This window comes from Strix uralensis, chromosome 17 (assembly GCF_047716275.1).
Source record: "Strix uralensis isolate ZFMK-TIS-50842 chromosome 17, bStrUra1, whole genome shotgun sequence".
NCBI classification, from domain to species: Eukaryota; Metazoa; Chordata; class Aves; order Strigiformes; family Strigidae; genus Strix; species Strix uralensis.
This window is the reverse complement of record NC_133988.1, coordinates 2,767,263-2,791,849: the sequence shown is the minus strand read 5'-3', so window position 1 is coordinate 2,791,849 and position 24,587 is coordinate 2,767,263. Positions and strand designations below refer to the sequence as shown.

General features: G+C 48.4%; 1 protein-coding gene across 1 annotated transcript in view; it reads left to right on the top strand.

Moving 5' to 3' along the window:
• The first annotated feature begins 3,509 nt into the window (after positions 1–3,509).
• Positions 3,510–24,587, top strand: part of OSBP2 (oxysterol binding protein 2) — a 129,320-nt gene continuing 108,242 nt past the window's right edge. The window contains 3 exon segments of the mRNA XM_074887534.1: positions 3,510–3,623; positions 3,626–3,739; positions 3,742–4,028. Of these exon segments, the coding sequence (XP_074743635.1) occupies positions 3,510–3,623; positions 3,626–3,739; positions 3,742–4,028 (515 nt within the window).

The window sequence follows — 24,587 nt, the reverse complement described above, 5'->3', positions numbered from 1 at the left end:
AGAATGTCTCCTGATGAAGGGACCGGGCCAGGAGTGCAGGTTCCTGGCTTTTCTCCTTGGCTTTAGTCTCCTTGCTTCTGCCTTGCTTGTGTGTCGGGGCCACATTCTGTTCTTACTGAAGGTGGCAATAAAATCATTCCTGGGGGCAGGATGAGGCCCTTCATCTGACAGGGTTTCTCCTAGTGTGGACTTGAGAGACCATGTCCCTTTCCACAGGAGGAAGCTGCAGGACCGTTGCTTATCGGTGAGAGGGGTGGCACAAGTCCCGGCTGGGCATCACTCCTGGCAGTTTCCATTTTTCATCAGGGGCCTTCTCATGGGTGGGATGTGGCACAGCCCAGCTTGTGCCCTGCTCCCGATCCTACGAGTCGCTCCCTAAGCCAAGCAACAAACTGCGCCCTGTTTAATGCAGACATTTGTTCTGACAGCACACTCTCCTCTGGATTCTCCAGTGTCTAATGCCCCAAGAGCACACTGCAGCCTTTGCCTTTCACAGGGGCATGAGTCAAATGGTTTTACTCCCTTGGTCTCCCATTTTCAGTAGCTATATAGCAACTTCACACCACAGGGCTCTTTACTCTTCTGCTCACTCTCCCCCTACTACAAAAAGGCCATTGAATGACTCGAGCGTGTCCAGAGAAGGGCAACGGAGCTGGTGCAGGGTCTGGAGCACAGGTCTGATGGGGAGCGGCTGAGGGAACTGGGGGGGTTTAGTCTGGAGAAGAGGAGGCTGAGGGGAGACCTCCTGGCCCTCTGCAACTCCCTGAAAGGAGGGTGCAGAGAGGGGGGATGAGTCTCTTGAGCCAAGGAACCAGCGCCAGGACAAGAGGGAATGGCCTCAAGCTGCGCCAGGACAAGAGGGAATGGCCCCAAGCTGCGCCAGGGCAGGGTCAGACTGGCTCTTAGGAAGGATTTCTTTGCAGAAGGGGTTGTTGGGCGTTGGAATGGGCTGCCCAGGGCAGGGGGGGAGTCCCCATCCCTGGAGGGGTTGAAGAGTCGGGTTGACCCAGTGCTGAGGGATCTGGTGGAGTTGGGAATGGTCAGTGTGAGGTTCATGGTTGGACTGGAGGATCTTCAAGGTCTTTTCCAACCTTGATGACTCTGTGATTCTGTGAAATTGGGCATGGATACAGGCATGCACAGACTGCTATGTCTTATTTGTTTCATTGTCTTGGGAAACCAGGCTGTTACGTGTTACCATAAAGTCCCGGGCACCTTCTCTCACCTATTCTTTGCATTTAACAAGGCTGGGAGCAATCAGCATTTTGGATCCAGACTCCCAGTGACATTTCCTCCCTCCTGACTTCAGTGGCCTGCCTTTGCAGCCCTTCTTCCCAGGAGAGGGCAGGGATGCTGGCTGCAAAGCCCTAATAGCCACCAGGCTCCAGTCCTTGTCTGCCCTTCTACCTCTACTCATAAATGGGTACCTATAGCAAAAGGGCTGAGATGCTTTTTACCACCTAATGCAAACCAAAGTGGAGAGGGGGCAATTTTGCTAAGGACGTTCAAGGGCTGAGCTAGGGGGAGATCCTACAGCAGTGCTCCAAGTACTGAACACAAGGACCTGACAGATTTGTCCTTGACTGTTTATTTGGTTAAAAGTCACAGGGTCACTGTGGTGTGTCTGTAGCACCATCAAATCGCAGGATTTTTGCCATCCTATGTCCAAACCAGCACAGGGCCTGATCCCAAGTGCATGCTGGAATCACTGAGAAATCACAAGGATGTGAGACATGGGATCAGGTGAGGCCCCTCTCTCCTCCAACATGGCCAGGAGAGGTGTCTTCCCTTGTTTTCAGCCACAAGAAATGCCAGGATATGTGGAGACTTTCAGATGTTGGTACCCACGTGGGTAATTTGGGGTGTATTTACATTAAGAGGGATGTTTCGTCTCTAGGGAGGCTTCAGTTCACAAATACCAACAGCCCTAGAATTGCTTGGCAAAAGAAGGTCTGGACGTGCTTTTAGAAGATATTGGGGTGTTGCAAGGGCTGTTGGACACTGATTTTGATGCCTCCCTGTCTCAGAGTTTGTCTAAGACCTCCAAATGTTGCCTCCAGATGTCAAAGCCTACCTGCAGAGGCATTCAGCTGGGTGGCAGACTGAGAACACCTTCTGATGGGAGAACACCAGCCTTTGGAGTCCAAAGTACTCTCAGACTATTTCCAGGCATAGGACTGGCCCTTCTGAGCTGCCTCAGTGCCTGCTAGTGCCAGAGGTGCTGGTGCTTGTGGCTGCAGGACTCACAGGGGTGTCCCTTTAGAATGGGAGGAAACACTCAACTAGCTTCAGGGGGGCAGAAGAAGCTCTGTCCAGAGCAGTGGATAGAGTTTGCCTACTTCTATCTTTTTTCACCTGAGGAGCTGCCTAGCCCAGATCCTCAGGCTTAGAGCCAAGTGTGCTTATTGGAGATGTTTCCAGGGCTAGTGTCCAGCCCCTTTACCCACACCTCAGCCAGACCCAGCCCCACATCTCCCTGCTCAGCTTCAAACCAACCACTCAGTGCTGATAGCCCTTGTTCATGGGACCTTTACTCGCTGCTTGGCGTCAGCCTGCTGGAACCCCTTAAGTGCTGTGGGGTTCCCCACGGCCCTTGTGCCACCCCACCTGCTCCTCCTTCAAGTGCAGCTGCACAGCCTCTCTGCTCTGTGGTGCGTCCACAAACCAGCTGTCACACAGGACAGAGATGGCTGGTCCCAGGTCTGTGTCACAGCCCACGAGGCCCCTGTGAGACCCTGGCAGGAGCTCCGGGTTTGGGCTGCCTGTGCTGGCAGGGCTGCCATGAGCAAGCAGGCAGATGTGCACGTGCAGGATGATGGGCGAGCAGTAATGCGATCAGGGGGGATCAGAGCAGATTAGCAAGATCAGAGAAAGGCGATCCCCCAGGGCTGGGAGTGGGAAGGGAAGGGGCCTCGGTGGGGCAGCATCTGCTGCAGGTCCCCATGGCGCTTTGCTGGGCTCGCTGTGGAGAGGAATCCCCCTCGGATGTGACCCAGCTCATAAAAACTAGGACCGTGGGCTGGTGGTGGGGAGCAGGTGAGGGGGACAGGGCTGTTCCTCCTGGCTGGGCAGGCAGCACCAAGAAGGATTTTTATGCGAGCTGTGACAGCACCTTCCCCCTGGCCCGCTCTGCTGCCCCTCGTGCCAGCCCCTCTGCCCCACATGTGCTCACCTAGCGATCTCATAGGTTTTCCGTGTTTGCTTGATGGTTTGCATTCTTCCCCAGGTCATCCTGTTCCTAAAAACAGCTTTAAGAATGGCATTTTTCTGTGTTTTTAGAGAAGGGTGTTGGAGCAATGGCACAACCGTGGCGGGCTGTGGGGCTCCTAAGGCCGCAGCTCTGGGGTCCTGCCTGTGGCTGGGCCGCATAAAACACCCCCCCGCTCTCCGGAGCGTTCTCCGATGCTCCCCAAGGCACTGACCGCTCTCTCGCCCCCGCTGCCTGGCTGTAAAGGAGGGGTCGACGCCAACGAAGCCACGATACCCCCCGGTGTCAGCGGGGCCGCGAAATGGCGGCGGGGGTCAAAATGGCGGGGGAGGGGGGCGCGGGCTCTTCCCTTCCCGCCCCGCCGCCAGGGGGCGCCCGCGCCGCGCCACCGCCTCACGTGCCTCTCCGCCCCCCCACGCACCCCCCCCCCCCCCCCCCCCCCCCGTGTCACGTGGTCGCGGCGCCGCCCCCGCGCCGGTGCCCGGCGGAGCGGAGCGGGGCGGCGGGAGCGGAGCCGTCGGGCCGTGCCGCGCCGCGCCGCGGGGTCTATGGGGAAGGCGGCCGCGCTGTGCGGCGGCGGCGGCAACAGCACCCGCGGGTTGGTCTCTCTCCTCAGCGCCGTCCCCTGCTTGGCCTGCCAAGAGCTGCCGGCCATGAGCGCGGAGCCGGGGGGCCGGGGCGGCGGGGGACCGGCGGGGGGGCCGCCCGCCGCCCCGGGCTCCGACACCTACAAGGGCTGGCTCTTCAAGTGGACCAACTACCTGAAGGGCTACCAGCGCCGCTGGTTCGTGCTCAGCAACGGGCTCCTCAGCTACTACAGGTACCGGAGACGAAGGGCAGGGGAGAGCGGGCCGGTACCGGTGGCTGCTCGGCCCGGCCCGGGCCTGCCGCGGCGGGGCGGGTGCGGGACGCGGTGTCCTCCGGCTGCCCTAGCCGGGTGCCCGGTACCGGGTGCCTGGTGCTGCCCCCGGGGTCGGCCGGCCCCGCCAGGCCCGGGCAGGTGCCTCCGGTGGCGGGGAACGAGCCGCGGCCGCCCGGCGGGGAGCGCCCCGCGGGGTCTGCGCTTTTGCAGAACGAAAATCTCTTCGTTTTACTGAGTTTGGCGTGTTTCTTTTTTTTTTTCCTCTCTCCTCTTTTAAAGCAAAACTCGGGTTTTGATCCTTCAGCGCCGCGGCGGGGTCCGGTGCGGGCCCCCGGGGCCGGGACGCGGGGATCGGCCGCCCCGTTGGTCCCCCATCCCTCCGCCTCATGCTGCAGCATCTGCAGCTGCTACAACTACCCTTAAAGCCAAAATCATAAGCCTTCTAACAAGAAAACCCAACCCTTCTCTCCTAAAATTGATTTGCTTTTGTAACGTGATTCTGCTGGTTTTGTTTTTTGTTTTTTTTTTTTTTTGCTGGACAGGACACCAGAGGCTGAAAATATTTCCAGTAGCTGTTCGTGGCAATGCGAGTGCTGCAGAGGCTGTGTCCGAGGGCAGAGGATGGCCTGGGATGTTGTGCTCGGGGAGGCAGCCGAGGCAAGAGGCTGTGTTATTGGAGGAAGGAAGGAAGTTACAGCACTTAGCAGGGACTCAGAAGTCTTGCCTGGCTTGCTTTGCTGTCTAATGGGATGGTTTTTGTACAGACAGGCTGTAGGTTCAGTGAGGAGGGTATTGGACACGGGGACAGAAGACTGAGGTTTGATCCAAAGCGATGTCTTAGTCGCTTCTCTTGTGTTTCTTGTATCAGTTGAGTGGTAAAAATATAAACATATGGTTGTTGTAAGATTTTGGTGTTTTTATCCTTTAGGAAGGACCATGTTTATTCTTGTCACTTGGAAGACGTGCTCTGTCGCCTTTAGTATCGTGGATTATATGTTGGCTGTATTTCAGAACATGGAAACAATCCCAGATATTAAAAGTGGTTAAAGCTTTATAAATTAATACATCTTTAAAGTACCAAACCCTGTGAGTGAGGACTTCTCTGTAAAGGCTACGCAAAAGCTGTTTTTCTTGCTGACACAAAGTTCATCTTCTGATTCCCTCCCTGCTACAGCTGCTGGCACGTAGCCTGAAGCAGATCCCTGAGCTTCAGCTCAGTGTCAGGTGTTAATATAAACTCCTCCAGCTCTAAAACAATGTCTGGAACTTGGGTCCTGGAGTTGCACCGTGGCAGGTTAACAGGTCAGAAGTTCAGTGGTGTGTTTATCTACTTGGAGTTGTTTAACTGAGCCCCCCTGGCCCCAAATTCAAGCCAGAAAAAATGCTCTCTAACAACCCCCCCCTCCCTGAAAATGTAGTTACCTCCCTCTAATTCAGCTGATTTACTTGTAATCTTTTCAGGTGTGGTTATGCTCTTTAACTCTAGTCCAGATCTGGACGAGCAGAGCTGTGCAGCTTGAAAAGGTTGTTGAAGTTTAATGCTCCACTTGTAATTATGTCAGAGTGTTTTTTTCTGTATCGGTGCCAAGTCTGTCATGATCAAACAAGTGGTTTTCTTCAACAATTATTTTAGATCAGAACAACTGGGTTTATTTTAAGACCATTTGATCCATTTTAGGCTGAAACAATAAACAAAAACACCCAAGGAAATTATTCTGAGCAGCATGTGAAGGAGTTGAAAATGCATTACTCTGTGGAGCTTTCAGCCAGCGCAGACCTGCAGCAGCTGTTTGGGAAGAGTGATGCTGAAGGTTTTTATGCCTTCTTTTCATCATTCGTCTCAATGAGAATGGAGTTAATTTGGTTGTGAGTCAGGAGTACAAAAATATAGTACAAAACACGTGATGAAGCTTTTCTTAAATGGAAAAAAGCCTCCATGATACTCTTCAAAACAAACGCTCTTAAATAGTGGTCATGCCAGTCCATTGAGCGTCTGCTCAAATTGCTCATCGCAGAGCGCTCCTATGAGGCAATCTGGGGTAAACTGGCATTTTTATTGTAGTATGACTTCTAGCTAACTGACAGGAGCAAGGAAGCTCACTGACCTCTTCCTTGTGAGCAGGCTGCTGGGCAACATGGGCTGCTTCTTGTTTGACTTTTATGCAGAGAGTTCAAGAAATAACTTCTGTAAAGGTCTCGCTATTCTGTGAGCCACGTGTCTTACTTTCTGCTGGGTCTTTGTGCTCATCCCAGCTCTGAAGAGAATTTTCTTTTTCTGCCCTCACTGCTGAAGGCTTTGCAGGTTAAATCGTAACCTCGCGGGTGAATTGCTTGTGCTCTCCTTGTCTCCGTGGCTTTTGACGCCTTTGTAGCTTGAGTTTGGAAGGTGGTTGCCGTGATACACCACCTGGATGATTTAGCTGTTGACTATTCAGGGCTAGCTTGATAGAAACTTCATTTTGCTTGTGCGCTAAAATCGTCTTAATTGGAAAAACTGCACCGTGATGCCCAAGTGGCCTCCTTGTGTGTATTGATTTAATTCCAGATTGAGGCTTTTTGTTTCATTTGAATTTCCTGCAGCTCGCTCTTTAGCTTACTTGAAAAAACAGCCTGTCACGTTGCCTGGTGGTGATTCCTGGTAGGTTTTTTGTTTGTAGAGTTGAGCACTTAAAATCTTGCAGGGGCTCTGGGGAGCTCCCGTTGGAGTGGCGCGTGGGTGGGCGCAGTGCCATCCGGCAGGAGCTGCTCGCTGGGGTTTTCTTGGGCAGCCAGGTGCAATGCCTGTTTTCCGCCCGGTTGGTTTCACAGGGACAGTTTGCTGAATTAAAGCTTCTAATTAGAGTATTCTTTACAAATGGAGTATTTAAAGCCTCCTGTATTTTTGCTATATCTATGAAGACATCAAGTCTTGCTGCCAGTGAAGCTTCCCTCCAGGTCATGTGCTTTTGCTTCATTTTCCTTACTCTGAACCTGTGGAAAATGATAACAGCTAGTAATTCTTGAAGGTTTCCTCTGCAGTACCCTCCTCTGGAGTGAGGCATGTAGATTTAGAAACTGAGGAGTCACACAGCAAGATAGTTGGACCATTTTAATTGTCCTTGATTGTTTCTCTTGGGTTGTTTTTTTGACTGAGTTTTTTGGCTGACTTGGAAATCTACAGCACAGAGGTGATGCTTATGTTGGAAGGCACTTTAAGCATGGCACAACTGGTCTACTTGACTTGCTAATGATCAGAACTCTTTCTAAACTGCTCTGGCAGGCTGCCACTTAAAGATTTATCATTATCTATAATTAGCGTGTCTGTACAGGAGAATCTAATCACCTTGAGCAGATGAGTGTTTTCAAGGAGATTAGAGAGGATCTTTAGGTAAGTATTAATTCATCAACGATCGGCATTGGCTCTTATGATCAATGCTCCAGATGAGTGTTGTCTTCTCCAAGCATTTCAAAGAGCTGGAGTTTCATGTTGTCCCCTCTGGGTTTGGTCCGTAGCCCGTTATTCAGGTGTCTGAAGAGCCTTCAGCAGTACTCTCTGTGGTCGCTGGATGTGGTAGTTAACGCAATGCCAAATGGAGAAGGGAAAAACATTTCATGCTGTGTGTGATTGGGTCATTGTTGTGAAGTGAAAGGCTTCTTACCAGAAAGCAACCTTAGCTCCCCTTGCTGGGTCTGCTCTTAGAGGAACGATGGGTGCCTGGGGCACTTTAGCTGCCTGGTCTGCGTTATTCTGCTATCTGTGGTGCAGGGCTTGGGCAGCTCAGTTCCCTGGAAAAGCTGTTTCCCAGAGCAGCATTCTTCACTATCCAGCAGTTAACTCTTGGTTAGCGTTGTAAGTTCTTGAGTACAACCAGGGAGGGCTTTTTTGCTTCTTCCTTGTACCTGAGACTCCAGCTGAAAACTGAGACAGTGAGTTTAGGAAGGAGCTTGAAAATGGCTGCTGATCCTAGAGACATGGAAACATTGAGGACTTCCAGAAGAGACCTCTGGGAGCTTCTGATCCAGTGCCCACTCAGTGTGGGGCCACCCAGTGAGGTTGCTCAGGACACTGAGCTGCTGAGGTTTGAATGTCTCTGTGGTATGAGATTATACAGCCTCTCTGGGCCCCTCTTCCAGTGTTGGACCACCCTTGGGGGAAAAATATTTCCTTATATTTAGCTTGTACATAGTAAAATGAGGAGAGAGATACACTCTCCTAGAATGATTTTTATAACAGCTTGGCCCCCTGCAGACACAGGAGCAGCTGAATGTCCTTCACTGTTTGTCATCCTTGGGGTGCTGGAGCACGCAGGTTTCAAGGACAGCCCTGTAACTGCATGTTGACTTGGAGCTACTTGTTTTTAAACAGTGTTTTAATAATTCGTGTTCCCAGTCATCTTGTTTTCACATGATGCTTGCTTTATCCATCTGGCGCTTTGCTGTTGATCATTGTTCATCGTTTGCCCGTTTTTGAGGAAGCTCCTCTTGTGTGCTTTGTGACTGGGGACGTGGTGCTTGCACGGCACGTCAGAGCAGCACTCCAGTGCTGCCGTGGTGTGAGATGAGCAACGCTCTTTACTGGGCTGCTCGTTGCAGGCCTGATTGCTCTGCTCCCAGTTTAGTGCTGTGGTGGGGGAGTTGGGCTCACTTGACTCCAAACAGCAACTGCTGCTGACACTGCAGGTCAGCATGAGACACAGATCTTAGTCCTTAAGGGTGTTTGCATCATGGCCTGATTATTAGCACTGTGTGAGGATTTTTTTTATCTGTTCCTTTGGTTGTAGTATTCTGCTTCGTTCTTTTTGCTGGTTGCAAACTGCCAACAAGAGCCATGAACTATCTCGATGATTTATTTCTACCGATATAATCTTAAATCAAGTGTACAGGCCCAGGTCCTTTATTTTATGAAGCTGTAGCAGAAGTAGCTGGTTTGTCTTGTGAAGAACTAAAATTTTGAGAGGAGCAATGCGTTCTGGTTTTGTGTGGAATGACTGCAGCCTGTATTGCTGTCTCAAGGTCAACTACATGATGAACTTTCACGTAGCATCGCTCACTGCAATTTTAGTTCCTGGAGCTGTTTGCAGGTATGAAGCATATTTATGGGCTCAGCTGCTTGGATAGTTATGGGAGAGTAAGATGCCTGTCACCCTTTTCTGGTCTCAATTGTTCTGGCACATGTAGGTGTAGTCACGCCTTTGCTGTAGCCTTCCTCTGTTGTCCTCTGGAAGGGCAGGGAAAGGTTGCTGCTCCAGTCCTGTGTTTCTCCCACACATTGCTGGTAGCTGCTGCTCAGCTCTGCCTTTTGCAGCTGAGGGCTTGTGTGGGCTGGCTGCTGCTTTGTGACAACAGTGGCTTTGCTCACCTCTGAGAAACTGTTGTCAGCCTTTGGGTTCTCTTCCTTCAGCATGTGCTGCTGGGCACGCTTGAGGAGCGATATGGCTGTCTCTTCTGGTGCAGGTGCGTGGAGGTGACTGGCGTCACTGCCTTTAGGCTGTAGCTCCTATGCCTGTCTTTCTCCAGGGTAATAGTATTCAGCTCTGACTTCGCTTGCTCCAATTACAGGTTTAAATTTGTGCTTGCATGGTCTGTCATCCTCTGGACCCACAGTGAGTCACTGGTGAAGGAGCTGATCTTTCTTGTCAGAAGTAATGTGAGAAACCTGCGGTGTTTTTCCTTGCAGTATCCCTTTTAACCTCCCCGATTTCCTTCCGAAGAGGAGTTTTCAATCAGTGCAACGTGCAGGTTTTAGAGCACTGTAACCCGCTTCTGAATGACTTGGACTTTCATTATCTGTAGGTTGATTTTTATGTTGCAGCCAGCAGGTCAGACTGTTGAGCTTCTTTTCTGTATTGTTCTGTGCTTATGTATAAATTGCATTGTAGCTGGGTAACTTACTCGAGTAATTTAGGTAACTGAAGCGTGCGGTGATATCTGAGCCCTATGCTTCTTGTAGGTCTCTTCAGATCCAGTGCTGATGGCCAACAACTCAGGTCGTCACCCTGAAATGTGAGTTGTCACAGCCTGCTGTCTGGAGGGTGGACAGCTTGCCATGCTGTAGCATCCTGGAGATTTGTCCCCTAAATAGGATAGTGCTTCAAAACCTGAGCTAACTGGAGGTATTACATTTCCCTTCAGGTCCTCATTATGCGGTTCAATTATTTTAATCGTTCCTGTGGCACCTTGGCAGGGATCTTTCTGCACTTTATATCAGCCTGTGTTTGGTTTCGATCAAAAAGCTTGTTTAATAATGAATTACTTAATATTTCTCTGTCTGATGACTGCAGGCTGGGCAAATGGAGTTAAAGCTGGAGGATAAAGCTGGATGTGCTTGTAGCTCTTGGGTCAGTGATTGCTGACTCACACAAGCATGTGTGCGAGGACGCCAGTGCTGAGCCTTCAGGCTGTGTATGAATCAACTTCAGAATTAAAAATGCAAATTGAAAGCATGGAACTACAGGCCAGTGGCACGATTTGATTGTCAGTAGCAACACTGGGATAAAAGCAGAACAAATCTCCTTGGTCCTGTTCCAGGTGCTTACACGATTCACTTCACCTTTGCGAGCGTGGGCTCCTGGGAGCACTGGTTTGAAACGTGGCTTGTTGCTCTCAGTCATCCCGGCCTCCCGTTGTCACCAGGTGATGTTGCTCGTAACTGCATGACATTGCTGCACTGCTGGGTTGGTTGCTGCTCCCAAGTTATGTCATGCAGTTCCCTGTGCTCGCATGGGCAGTGGTGAAATTTCTGCAGCAATTGTAAGCAGTACTGACTGGTTTGCATGCATCTGTTAGAGACGAGTTGTTGCAGGTATTTGTCCTGCATCCAACAGGCCTCCCTTTCACTGCGATTTGGGCTGAACTGTATTTCTATCAACTTTCCTGTTTGGTTGTTTTTTTTTTTTTTAAATCTTTTATCTAACTCTTCAAGGATATCTCTGCTTTGAAATCATGACCGGATAGATATATGTCCCTACAGTGACTCAGGGGGAGGTCCTTCTTTCCCTAAAAATAGTCTTAATTCTCCAAATCTTTCTAGATGAAGAGCACTGCCTGGGCACGCGTAGCAGTTTAAAGCAGCCTCTGCAATGCATGTGAAGATAAATATGGTGAAGTGGGAGTCTGTGCCTTTCTCTTTCCCTTCTTTAACACAAAACAGTGATTCCTAATCTGTTATTAACAGCTCGAGCAGGTTGCTGCTAAGCATTTTGTAAAAAATGGAGCAGGAAAACGTCCTTCACACTTACTGCTTGCATATTACTGCTGTATGCATAAGATCTTCTTACTTAAAGCTTGCTGATTGATACGGATACCTAAACACTGCAGCTGTGTGGTCTTAAAGAACAGCAAACTGCTGTTTTCCGTGGTATAGCTGTCAGATGTGATAACAGGAGCTTGCAGCAGTAACCCTGGATGGGCAGTAAAGCTCTTCTGGGAAGACACTCGACCTCCTGTTGCCAGAGCATGTGTTCAGGTTACTTGCTTAGTTTCTTCAGGGATGCTTCCTGCAGCGCTTGGTGACTTTGGGCTGTAAGTGCAGCCGTGTTTTCAGAAGTACGGTGTTGGGCGCTTCCCAGCTGACTCGGTGCTTTGTGCCTGTCACTCATCCGAACGCAGAATTAAGTATTTGTCACAGCAGAAAATATCCATGGCAACTAATTTGCCAGTTCTGTGAATCTTCATGATTTTTGAAGTTTCTCTTTTTCTGTGAAATGCACAGGGGTGGTTCCACAAACTTTTTTTTTCAGGTCTTCTGCAACTGTCAGGAGTGATGGCTCTTCTTGGAAACGTGTGAAAAATACACCGGTCCCAGTTCGGAAGATGGGGTGAGTTTGGGTGTATTTGACTGCAGAATGGACATGGGTGACTGAGATGTGCTCGTGCCAGTAGGACAAAGACATGCCCCTTATCCCCAGACGGACTGTGCATGAGTGAGGATTACATGATTAAATAAACACCTTTTTGTCTTAAAAATGTGGAGATGATGTGCAGCAGGTGGGGGTGCCACCTTTGCCTGCAGCTTTAAGAGTTAATGAAGTTACGTTTCAGCCTTTGGTTTGAAGTCCTTTTTGGAGGCATCTGGGTGTTAGCACTCGGGTGGCGCTGCATGGCTACGTGTCAGGGCTGTGTGCTTCAGAAGCCCCATCCTTTATTTTTAAAAGATTGAGACCTTCCAGCTTTGCTGTTTCCAAGTGTGTGCGTTACTGTGACTGATGCTGGATGCTGTTTATCTGCTGTTTATTGTTCCCACGTTACCACTGAGGTGTTCCCCAGCAGAGCTTGTGGAGCAAAAAGCACTACAGGTTTATAGTGTGTGGTCTGGTGAAATTAAAACGTGGCTTTTTTCCTTTCCTTGTCAGGGGGGTCTCTTGTGGTCTCTGTTGGTGAGAGACTGCTGCAGGCTCTCCACCTTTGAATCTCTCCTGGGATGTTATTTTTATAAGCAAGAGGGAAGAGAGTACTCAAACCAAAAGTCATATTGTGATGGTACAAAAGGTGACATCATCTTAATACTGTATGATTTCTATTGAGCATGCACAGCATGTTATCAGCTCACGCTGCTGAATTGTGTGGTACTTCATTGTCTTGAGACAACACGTAGAACCCCCTTTTGAAGCTGGTGTGTAGTGTTGATGCTCACAGTAGCCATATCGGGTCAAGGAGTACTGTGTTAGGAGTACTGTGTGGCTTGATACTTGTTAGTGTGTAGTGTTTGAGCATAATTTAATTTTTTTGTTGGTAGACATGATAAGATTACACCGCATTAGTCCTGGTATTTGCTTTATAATGTCTTTATTAATGGGTGAGTGCACTCGCAGCCAGTCTGTGCATGATACCAAATGGAGCAGAGAGGTTGCTACGTCAGAAGGCAGATCTGGATTTCAGAGGGACCATGGCAGGCTGGGGAAACAGGATGATGGGATGTTCAGCAGAGGTGAACAGAAGCCCTGCCTTGGGGTAGGTGGCTAGAAGGCAGCTTTGCAGAAGAGCCCCTGGGGTGTCCAGGTGGACAGCAAGGTGACCAGGAGCCATCAGAGGTCAGCTGTCTCTTTGGCTGCATTAGCAGTCATGCAGTCAGCATTTCAAGGGAAGGGACCATCCCCTCTGCTCAGCACTGGGGAGGCCCGTCTGGGCTGTGGGTCTGGTTTGGAGCTCCCCAGGATGAGGCTGGAGTGGTGGAGGGATGTGGGTGTGCTCAGCCTGGAGAGGAGAAGGGGAGACCTTACTGGTGCCCACAGCTGCCTGACGGGAGGGTGCGGAGAGGACAGAGCCTGGCTCTGCTCGTGACAGGATGAGGCAACGGGCTGGTGCCAGAGCATGGGAAATCCTACATGGACACAAGGAAACGTGTTTTAATTCGGAGAAGGGACTGAATACTGGGATCACGGTCTGGAGAGGGGAAGGAAACTTGACTATGTTCAAGCTGTGGCTAGACAGTGTCCTGAGCAACCTGATTTAGTTGCTTCTGCTCAGAGCAGGAGATTGGACCTGAGGCCTCCTGAGGTGCCTTCCAGACTCAGCTAATGTACCATTCTGTCATTATTTGGTTTCTGATGCTTAAACTTGGTCAGTTTGCCTTCAGCGCTCCAGATACTGATGGAGGATGAAGAAAAGCCACATTGTGTCTATGGTTTGCCCTGGCTGTGTTGGGGGAATTCCTGTGTCTGGACACTTCAGGCTGTTTCATAGACTTCCCCCACTTCTATGGCACCCCACATCATTCCTGCTACAGGGGATTCACAGCGTGACACACTCACTTATTTCCTTTTTTCTCCCCGATTCATGTTCCACTGCCAGTATCAGGGACAGACAGCTGTAGCTGGGTGCTGGGTATCCAGATGGGAAGTGAGGAGAGCTGAGCGGGGCTCACCGAGCGTTGGGAGTGTACAGATCGCTGCTGGTTTACTGCATCCTTCTGGTCCTTGCGTCTGCACCTCCTCTGCTTGCCCCACGGGGGAGGTGGGAAGGGACGGGCTGCAGGGTATGTCCCCTGTGGTCTGGGGCTCTTCTGTGCCTTGCGTTCGGAAATGAGCTGGATCCGCTTATAAATCTGAAAAGCTGCTTTGGTGAGGAATCGGAACGCTGGAGCTTTCAGCACAGCTTGAACAATGCAATCTCACCGGATGCTCTGTGCCTGTTCTAAAGTTGATTTTTTTAATAGTACTGAGAGTTTGGCTGTGTAAAAGCTGGCGTTACTCATCCAGCCCTTCCAGCTCTCAGTTCCTGCACTGCTTGTGACTGTACTGCTTTAGAGAATAAAACTGTAGTGATTTTTTTTTTTTTTTAAGTTGTAAGTTGGCCCCTAAATTGAGGGAAGGACTTCTGCCTGACACTGGGACAGCCTGAGGATTGGCAAGCCAATACAAATGCATGTCTGAAATGTATGTTGTGATTAAACAGTGCTTTACTGTGATATTATGGTTTTATTAGTTAAAGCTTACAATAGATACGGTGTTTTGCTGGGACACTTGGGGAGGCAAAGACCTGGTTGGGTTTCTGATCCCTTTAGAAGTGGGATTAGCTTAGGAGCCGAAAGATAAAAATTTTAATATTTTCTTACCTGTTTGCTTTTGCCTGTGTAGTCTGTGGGACTTCCCAGCTGTGGTGCTGCCCTTGAACTGTTTTCTGAGGAGCCTGCATTTTTATGTAGGTAAACTTCAAGTATGCACTGGGTGAAGCATCTACCTCTTCCTCGCTGTCCCTTTCTTTTACACCGCAAGAAAAGCAGTAAAGACTTCTGCTTTGAAGGAGAAAAACCTATGGATGCAAGCTCTGTGGAAGTTTAGTTTTAGATTTGGAAGTTGACTCGCAGAGGTCTAGCAAGTTGTCCTTTGTTGCGCTGCAATAAGCCATTTTTTTCCTCCTTACAGCCTGTAGGCATCAAGCCCTGGTTTGTCACTTCGAAGTACTTTTAGACAATGCAGCACTGTATCTCAGCACAGATAAGGTCTGTAATTACTGGGTTGGATTGAATTCTTCGTTGCATCTGCAGCCCTAAGCTGCCTTTATTAGTGCAGTAATGAAATATCTCTCTGGCTGCCCATATCCGATATTCTCCATTTTGGGGATGTTACAGGTTCATACATTAACCTGTCGTCATCCCCTGCTTTAGAGACAGCCTGAAGCACGCGCTGTGGGAACGAGACTGATTTCATCAGGATTTTTACATTTGATTTCTAAGTGCACAATACCTGTAACAGGCTTAATGACTGTGAGAGTCAAATTCTCCTGTCAGTGTAGGTGGGGCACTGAGAGCTTTAGGGAGAAGAAATCCCTGTGGGTGCTGCAGGGAGGCAGTGACGCATCTGCGGTGAAGCACTGGGAGGGTGGCAGCGGAGCTTTCCTCTGTAACGTGGCTGCTGTGCCGTGCCCTGGGTTCTTGTCATGGGAGTAGGAGCCGCATAACCTTTAACAAAGTGGTTTTAATGTTGTTGTGAACTTGGTCTGAGGCATTTCCATCATGAAGATTTAAAATTTTTGTGATTTTAGGAAGGAAGAATTTGTAAAGTAACTAGCTTAAATGCCAATAGTAAGCTGGCTTCTAATGATAGCGGGCGTTACCCTGAAGCAGGGCATCATCACAGGTATGGAGGAAATTACGTTTTTGTCCTGCATTCAACACACCATTCTTTAAATATTTTCGCTGGTTTTCATTTGCCTTTTAAAGGAAATAAGTTAAACTTAGCAAGCCCTTTGTCCCATGTGTCATGTAAGTAAACTCCACTGTTACCATTAAGTGTATTTTTAATTTACAAATTGTGGTTTATTTATGGAACTGCTGGGTTACCTGTGCTGTTGATTCTATATACAACTAACCAAGTGTTAATAACCCATGGGGAATGTGTGCTACAGTAGACCGCATACTGCCAGCAGGAATGCACGTCTTCCCTGCTCAGACAAGACGATGGGATAAGGCTTTGTTGATCAGACTTCCATGCTGCCCAGACCTGGGATCGCTACCTTACATTGTGGGTGGCAGCAGGATGTATGTGGCTTCAGGTCCCATATTGTCTTTCTGGGGTTGGAGCCTAAACTGTGCAGAAGACTTGATGGAGACCATGTTGTTAGGTGAGCTCGTGCCTCCCTCCTGGTGCCTCATCAGTAGAGGTTCCCTGGTAGGAGTTGCTTTAAGAAAAGCCACAGTGCGTCAAGCCTTGTATCAAAAGATCCTTCTTGGCTTTTGAAGGAGTTTTTAGAGGACGTGCAAGAGTTGCATGTGAATTGGTGATATTTAGCTTGCAGTGTGTGTCTGAGACGACTGTCTTTTTTTTCCCCCTCCCTACTGAGTGTATCTTTGTCAGATGGAAGGAGAACAGTACGAAATGCAAGACCCAAGCCTGTTGTGTGGGACCTACCAGTTGAGATGTGATGGCCTTTGGGGCGGTGGGCTTTGCTCGGTGTTGTAAAGCTGTCTTTCACCCTAAATGTTTCTACTCTAGTTGCTAATGGGAGAAAATGTGGGGAGGTTTGTTAGCTTTGTACAGGACAGCAACAAAGACAACAACATGGTGCTTATGTATGATGTGTTGAGGGTCAGTTCGTAGCCTGAGGGATGTAAACCTAGCAGAAATGCTTAAAATCACTGTCTGGTTTCAGTGCACTCCCGTGATTGAAATTAGTGAAGGCACATCATGCTGCTTGGTACGAAGTGCACCTTTTATCTCTTTAATGTAACCTCAAGACTAGCGGTCCTGCTGTGGCAGATCGCTATAAAAACAATCTGCTCCTGTATGCAAGTGTTGTAGTCTGAACAGCTTAGTTTAGTCTTAAGCAAGCATGAATATGATGTGATCCGGCTTGCTTGCTTGGGAAAAGAACATTTTATTGCTTTTTCACTGGTCTGTACTCCTTAATAGGTTGATATTGGGCCATGGGAAGATTTCCTACAGTAGCCTTCTGTTCCCTGTTACAGTATTTCTTTTTACCTCTGGTAAAATAATAATAATAAAAAAGAATGTTTAAACTTGCTTTCCTTCCTGCACCTCCTTACAAGAATAAAGAAATAAAAATGGGCAGAGAAGGTAAGAAAAATGGGTTTTCATGCACAGAAGCACTTTGGTGTATCCTGGGAAGAAAGGAGGAGGATGAACACAGCTTTATTTTTCACCTGCAGGAAGTTATGCTGTGAAAACTGGCTAAGCAGTGGGCTGCTTTCTTCTATGGCTCAGCTGGGGTCTTCCTTCTCCCCCGGGGAGACTTGCTGTGTCCACCCTTTGGTGGAAACCTTCCAGCAGCGGAACCTGCCGGGGCGAGACCCCCGGGGCTCCGTGTCCTTCCTGGCGGCTGCTAGAAAGGGATGGGGTGTGAGTCGCTGTCCTGCCAGCGCCGCCTTGGACTCGCTTAAGTGGAGGGTGGCGTGCATGGAGACAGAGACTTTTAGAGCAAATCTGGCCTTTCTTGTATAGCTCCTGACTTAATGCTTTCATATAAATGTTTGGTCTTCAATATATTATACTTTAAAGCTATGCAACAGAGTTCGTCTTCAGTTGGCTGGAGAAAATGTAAAGCTGTGAAAAAGCTTCAGAGAACTGGTTTCCTTCTGGTGCTGAGCTGTACTTGTCACTATTTGTTTTCAAAGGTGTAACTATCTGTATCTCATACCATACCGGGGGAGTGTGTGTCAATACGCTGATCGCTGTTAAGGCATATGGCAAATATTTTTCTGCTTTTCCAGTTTTCACTTCTGTTTTTTCTCCACTGGCAAAGTAACCAGCTGTTGCCCCTGTGTATATTAGCTCTTTGCTTGCTTTGTCCAATTTAAATTGTTCTGATTAGCAAACAGGAATCTCTGTGTTCTGTCTCAAGCAGTCTTAATATTGAAATTGAGGTAGAGGAGGCAGGTGTTTAGAGAAGGTAAGTGTTTGATATGTCTCCAACGGAAATTAATGTTGCTGAGGCTGAGGTCTAAAAATAAACTGTTCCCAGCCCCGTCCCTTTGACGGGAGCTGCTGGACACAAACTCTCAGGCACTCAGGGATGGAGGTTTTTAATGCCCTTTATGAAGCACGAGTGCCTGGACTTCCAGTGGGGCTTTGGGACCTGCTGGCAAAATCCTTCTGCTTCCCAAGAGCCTTAGCAGCTGGGTGCCTGGAGTGGGTGGCCTGACTGGGCAAAATGTGCTTTTGCTTATTAATTGTTTGTTTGCCTTTGTGTATGTGTATAGCAGGCTCCTTTGGAAGTGCCTTGGCTTCCCAAAGTGGCTGCTGAAATGGAAAGTAGTGACTTTGAATAAAGTGCTGGCACTGCTTTTGTGGATGGGAACCTTGCCTGTGTGGAGGAGAGGGATGGGATGGCAGCTGGTTCTTCTCGAGAAGGTGTGATGGTGTCTTGTGAAGTGCTGTCTGGGACACTAGTTAGGCTTGACTGTAACCAGAGGAGCATGAAGCTGGTGAGAGCAGAGGGCAGGTCTCAGGCTGTGCCAAAGCAGCTCAAATATTTTTTCATTAAAAAACTCCAAACGTCTTATTGCCCCATGGAAATTTTCTTGCAACACAGTACACTAAAATAACACTGAAAGTCTGGTTTGAGCAGTTGGGAAATTCACTTAAAGCTGTAACTCATCCTTGTCTACACGTGAGAGCAGTCCCTTGTGAAGGTCACTGACTTTGCCTCTTGACTGTACGTTTAACTCTTCTGTTCCTGGTAGCCCACAGTCAATATCCGTAGGGTTTTGCAGAGAACACACAGCCCCAGAGCATTGATCCCAGTGCAGAGTATTGCTGTGACTCGGATCCCTGAGGTAAATTTCTGAAAGCACCTCTACGTGCTTTGTACAGTCGTATATTCCTGTGTGCGGGCCAGAGGGGATGTGGTGTTCCAAGTGCCGGGAGCAGTCCCACTGTGTCTGGCATTTACTTTGTGAAGGTAGATACAGAAACACGGTGTCACCTGGTGCTTGCCTGTTATTTTTGAGTTTTCTTACAGATTATATGATACAATATAAATGATATATTATAATACAATATATATGATACAGTATAAATTAATTTTATATCTTGTACATATACATAACTTGTACATATACATAAACCCTAAATTTAATACCTTGCTCTAACAGTTGTAACTTTTTTCTATGCTTCATCCTTGATTGGCTTGATTGACCCTGATGAGCAATGTTCATCAAAGTAGGCTGATGGTAATGAAGATGTAACTGTTCAGGAAGAGGTCTCGAGGCACTAACACAGAGAGACTTGATTTGGGCATTTGGTCTTGCAGGTGAAGCAGCTGAGATGTGTCAGGTCTGTCTAGACGTGCTTGGCCAAGGTCACTTGGGCATCTGCAGGATTTGATCCAAGAGATCTGCCAGTCCGAATCACAGGCCAGTAAGCAGTTAACTCTTGATTTCTATTTCAAAAAAATCTCCGGCACCTCCAGCGGCTGAAAAGCCATCTGCCCAAATTCTTTTATTTTTTGGGTAGTGCCATAAGGAAGGGGAAAGATCTTACATTGTGTCACAGTGCCCCATGCACTCACATTGCAGACATGTTTTAAGACCCTGCTTGCATTTTCCCCTCTCTGTTTCATCAGTTCTTCTGGAAAATGCTGTTCACTGGATTGCTAACCTCCACGCTCCTCAGGAGCGCGTCCTGGAAGGATACTCTAATCATTTCATGGATAGTGGAGATCGTGGAGGTACCTCGTATACATAAGTGTCTCTTTCAATTTTCAAGTTCATGTTCTGCTCAGACTTGGGTAGTAATTTTATGCCAGTGACTTGAATCAGTTCTGCAAGGCAGGCAGCTCTGTACGCTGATCTCCATGAAGAAGAGGTAATTGCAACCAAAAGTAGGATGTGCTGATTGTAGAACTAAACTTTTTTTTTTTTTGTCACAGAATAAAGTTTCTGGGTGGTTGCAGGAGGTCTCAGAAATTGTTGTTGTCCTGCTGATGTTGAGTATTTGCCTTGAGCAGAAGCAACTGCTTGTCATGTTTGGTGAGGAAATGCAGCTGAATGAACTGCTCTCCAGATCTGTGCTGCATGCACACGTAGAAACCGGCCTTCACGCTCTGCTCTGTAGCAGAGGAGTTGCTGAACTGAGGAATTCACAGTCAAGGACTGAGAAGCAACAGTTAGACTGGGTTTTAAATGTGAAGTTTTAGATTTGTCTTCTTGTGCCCAAGCCTCAAAATAGAGGAAGAAATATGTCATGCAACCGTGCGGCCTTTGCATCTAGATATCTATCAGTAAGAAATATTTCATACAGAAAGAAATTCTGCAGTATAATTTTAGTGTTGTTTGAAAGTTGGCAAAAAGTCAGAAGTGCGATGACTTTAAACTGATGTTCGAGGTCACAGGCTATAATTCGTGCAGTGTCTCTGAAGAAAGTTTATTTGTTACTGAAAACATTAACACTGATGGTAACTTGCATAAAAAGAGCTGCTTGCAGCTGTGGAAAAATTCTTGGAAGCAAGCTCTTCTATCCCCACTGTCTCAGCAAGACTGGGGAAGTCTTGTGCTCAAAGCAAATACACCCCTAAACTCTATAGCCTGAAAAAACAGGATATTTTTGCCAATCTGAGTATCTTAAGTATGAAAGCACATTGTTGGGATAGCAATAAAAATTGGGTCTTAATGTTGATGGTGCTGTGTTCTGTGTGCTCTTATGTTCTTGGACACGATGGTGAGAAAATGTAAACATGAGCTGACTGTGGCTGATCTTTATTCTGATCATTTAACACCATTCCCAAGGGCTGAAGGACCAGTGAAAACTTAAAAGCAGAGGCTGTAGCAAGAAAAATTACTGCTTGAGGCTCTCATCTGCCGTATTGCATTTATTCCAGCATTCTTGTGCAGCAAGAGCATTTGTCAAATTAACCTTGTGTATGGTCATTTGTTGTTCGTTCTTGCTTAAAGATGAGCCACCAAGCATGCGAGTCGTGCATCGCCCTGGTCTGAGTTTATACTGACTTCTGTGGAGGTGATGGGATCTGGACCAGACCTTCCATAAACTTTTAATTGATGTAGTAAACTTGGCAGCGGTACTGCCCACAAATCTTGGTGGGATTTTTCTCCTCTGGATCTGCTTGAAAAGTAATAAAACCAGTAAATTGGGTGCTTCCTCTGGCATTTTTAGGCGATCAGGGTTTCTTAAGAGGTTTCTCTTGAACGCCGAGCGTGTGCCTGCCTCCTGAGAAGCTGCTGGTGTCCCTGCTGGGCTGTAAGCTCTGGGCTCTGTCCGGTGGTTGCAGTTTGGCACTTTCTCATACGTGCTTGTAGTTACCAGAACATACCCCTGAACTGGGGTTTTATCTTTGGGAACTACATCTAGGCGACTAGTCAGAGAAGAGCCTAAATGGGAGGAAACCCAGTGCGTTCAGAATACAGGCGAGGGAGCGCAGGGGGTGGTACCGGTGTCCCTGTTTTCCCCAGATGCTTTTTGTTGTTGTGCCTAATGGTGTTACAGTCATCAGGAATGCCGTTGCTGGAGATGCAGCTCCACATGCAGAGCCCTGCTCGCTGCAGCCTTCCCCCTGCCTGGCCGTACAGCAGTGGCTTTGCTAAAGCTGCTGACCTCGTGGTCTGGATTTCTCGGCCGAGATGGACAACGGTGCGTCGCGTGTGCTGTATCAGCTGCGGGCTGACTGCTGTAAACGGGACACTCAGTACTCTGGTATACTCTTACGGGGTTTCCTTCTGGCCAAGTACTAGCATATTTTCCCAACTAGATAACGCTTTGCTCACCCTGTGCTGAGTTTCTTTACAGCCTTTAATTCTGCTTCTGCTGGAAGAGGAGGAGTAAAAGCCCTTTTTGGGAGGCTGCAGCAGTGTTGCGTTGGAGCAGAGCTGCGGTTGTACTGTGTCACGCCGGCATGGGGAGCTTCTCTTGCCCTACAGAACAAGGTGATGGCTCGCCCTGGGGAGCAGGTGAAGCTGCTCACCCAAACCAGTGGCTTCAAGAGCTCTTTCTGGGTGCCCTTGTTTACAGGGCTGATACCCTTATCAGCCAGGGCCACCACCAGCCTCTCCAGAGGTGGAAAGGAGATAGCACGGCGTGGTGGGAGGAGTGGATATGCTTACTGGTAACTGGTTTTTTTGGTGCTTTTTTAAAAATTAGTTTTATTTTTTCATAAAAAACCCAACACAAAGTCCCTTTGCCAGACCACGTCTTGTGCTTGCTGATACCCGCATGATGGCTTAGTTTTTTTTCCTCCTGACCACTGCTGAGGTTTCCTGGCAGAAAACCTGCATTTTGCGCATGGGAGAGTCATAAATGTGTTATAAAAGCTAATCCTGACCAATATGCATCTGGATAGATTGCTTTTAGAGCATCCTTTCATTTGGGGTGGAAGTCTTGTTTGTGGGAGCACTGTAGCAGCAGAACAGCTCCTCTTTGGGGAATGAGGGGAAGGGAACTGGGGCACGTCTGCGCATTTTGATGTGGCTCTGATGTAAAAGCGTTTATAAGTCTGTGTGCGTTTATACAGGCTTTACACACTGGTTTCTCAGGAAACAAGAGGCCCTGTACTTGGGCACCCTGCTTGGATATATTATATATTTGGAGGAGATTGCCTGTTGATGAGCCAAATGGGGCTATTTGCGCTATTCAGCCATCTAGCCAGCAGGTCTGCTGCACTTTTATTTAAGAAGAGAAGCAGGGGGGAACCCTGGGTGTTTTCAGAGATGTTTCAGCTTGGCAATGTTGTCAGTTCTCTTGACCTGGCCACCTATTAAATCTGTATGCTTTGCCAGCAGTGCATTTTCCAAGCCTCACTGTTACATCGACGATGCCTCTGATGTGAAAGTGCTAACGTTTGCAAAATGCGCTTGTGAGATTTTTGCATTAAACCTTTACAGCATATTGTCAGGGATGAGTGTGGTGCCTTGTCCTACGCTGCGGCGGTGAGGGTGAGAATGTCTTTCTGATAAATTACCTCCCGATATCCCGTGTAGATTTTTTTTTTTTCCTCTTCGTGAAGAACGGAGAGACAAGGTCTATTTGTAAATGATGTGAAGCAGAAGCGTCTTCCAGGTTTTTCCTTGCAAAGGCTTGCCCTGCACTGGGGTGTTACAGCTAAAGTGGCAAAGGACTGGAGAAAGGACTGTGAAATCCGGATTGCTTCGCTTACTGCATCCATCTATTTACAGGAGAGGTTTAGTCAAGTCACCCCTAAATCCTTGCTTGTGCAGTGTTGGCTGAGGCTCAGTGGTGTTGGGTCCCGCATGCGGGTAGAGCCTTGTCCCAGAAACCGGCTTGGAAAGCTGCTGCTGGTCTGAAGTGGGAATATTCCCGTGAGCTGCAGAGGTGGTGAGTGCCCGAGCTGTGGGCATCCCTCCAGCTGGCAAGGATTGCAGCCTGGATTGCAGGCTTTTTCCCTTAAACCTGATCATTACTAATCTGTGCCCATCCTGATTGCAGCCAATTGCAGATTAATCAGTCTTTAAATAGAAATAAATCGTGTCTTTTTGCAGAAATCTCAGTACAACACTCGCCATAGGCTTGTTTGGGTGTTGTTTGTGGTTTGGGAGGTTTGGTGAAGGGAAAAAGAGGAAGAAAGAAAAAATTCGAGCTGTTTGTCACGCGGAGCTTGTGGTTTGTGAGAGCCGTGATGTGCTGAACGTGAGCTTACTGTGTGAGCTGGGAAGATACCTCCCGAGCCATGCGCCTGCTTTCTCTTGGGCATTTGTTTTCTGGAATTGAGTCGTCATAAAAATCCTTTTCCCTTGAACCAAGGGAGAGTAATAACCCCAAGAGATTTGGTGTCCATGCTTACATCCCCTAACTTCAGGCATGTGAGCTTTTGGCCTCAAAATAAAACCAATTTTAAAGTGTTTTTTAGAATTTCTCATGCATAAAAATGAATGCAGAGATTTCACTGGCTTTATACCCCCAATTATTCTGAACAAAGGACGGGCAAAATCTCAGTTTATTGGAAAATGTGCCGTGAAGCACTTGTGTAGATGGGTTTCTGTAACCCTGCTATGGGGCTGCTCTGCACGAAATATTTTGAATGTTCCTATATCGAGGATGGAATGATGGTGACTGTGAAATCGAGCACCAGATTTCAGCGTGGATGGACTGCTTAGGCTCAGAGGACCCTGAAGCTGCAGCGGCGTGGAGCTTCAGCTGGTGCTGAGGTGGGGAGGGAGCTGCTGGCCGGCGCAGGCGATGCTGGGGAGGCAGTGGTGGCACAACAGCCTTTTGTCGGCGGGGCGAGACGGGGAGCGCGGCTCCTGTCCCTGCGCCGTGTGGAAACGCCGCTGGGTGCTGGCCGTGCTGCCGGGGTCACTGAAGGATCAGAGAGCTTGACCTAATCCAGATAGTCTTGTTAGACTGTGAATTCTGCATGGAAATCCTTGTGCATCGTCCGGAGTTGGTTTGTGCTTCGTGGAGCGTGGGCAGAGAGCAGCGTCCCACGGGAAGAGCGAGCCTCACTGCCCAGCCGCACGGCAGATGGGCACAAATGGCCTTTCCTGCACCACGGAGGCTTGTGACTGCGCCATCTTTTGTGCTGCCCCCCACTCTCGGTAATGAAGCAAAATCCCCTGAGAGAAATTTCCATCCTCATTTAATTAAGAAAAGGATCGGCCTGATTACCTTGGTCTGT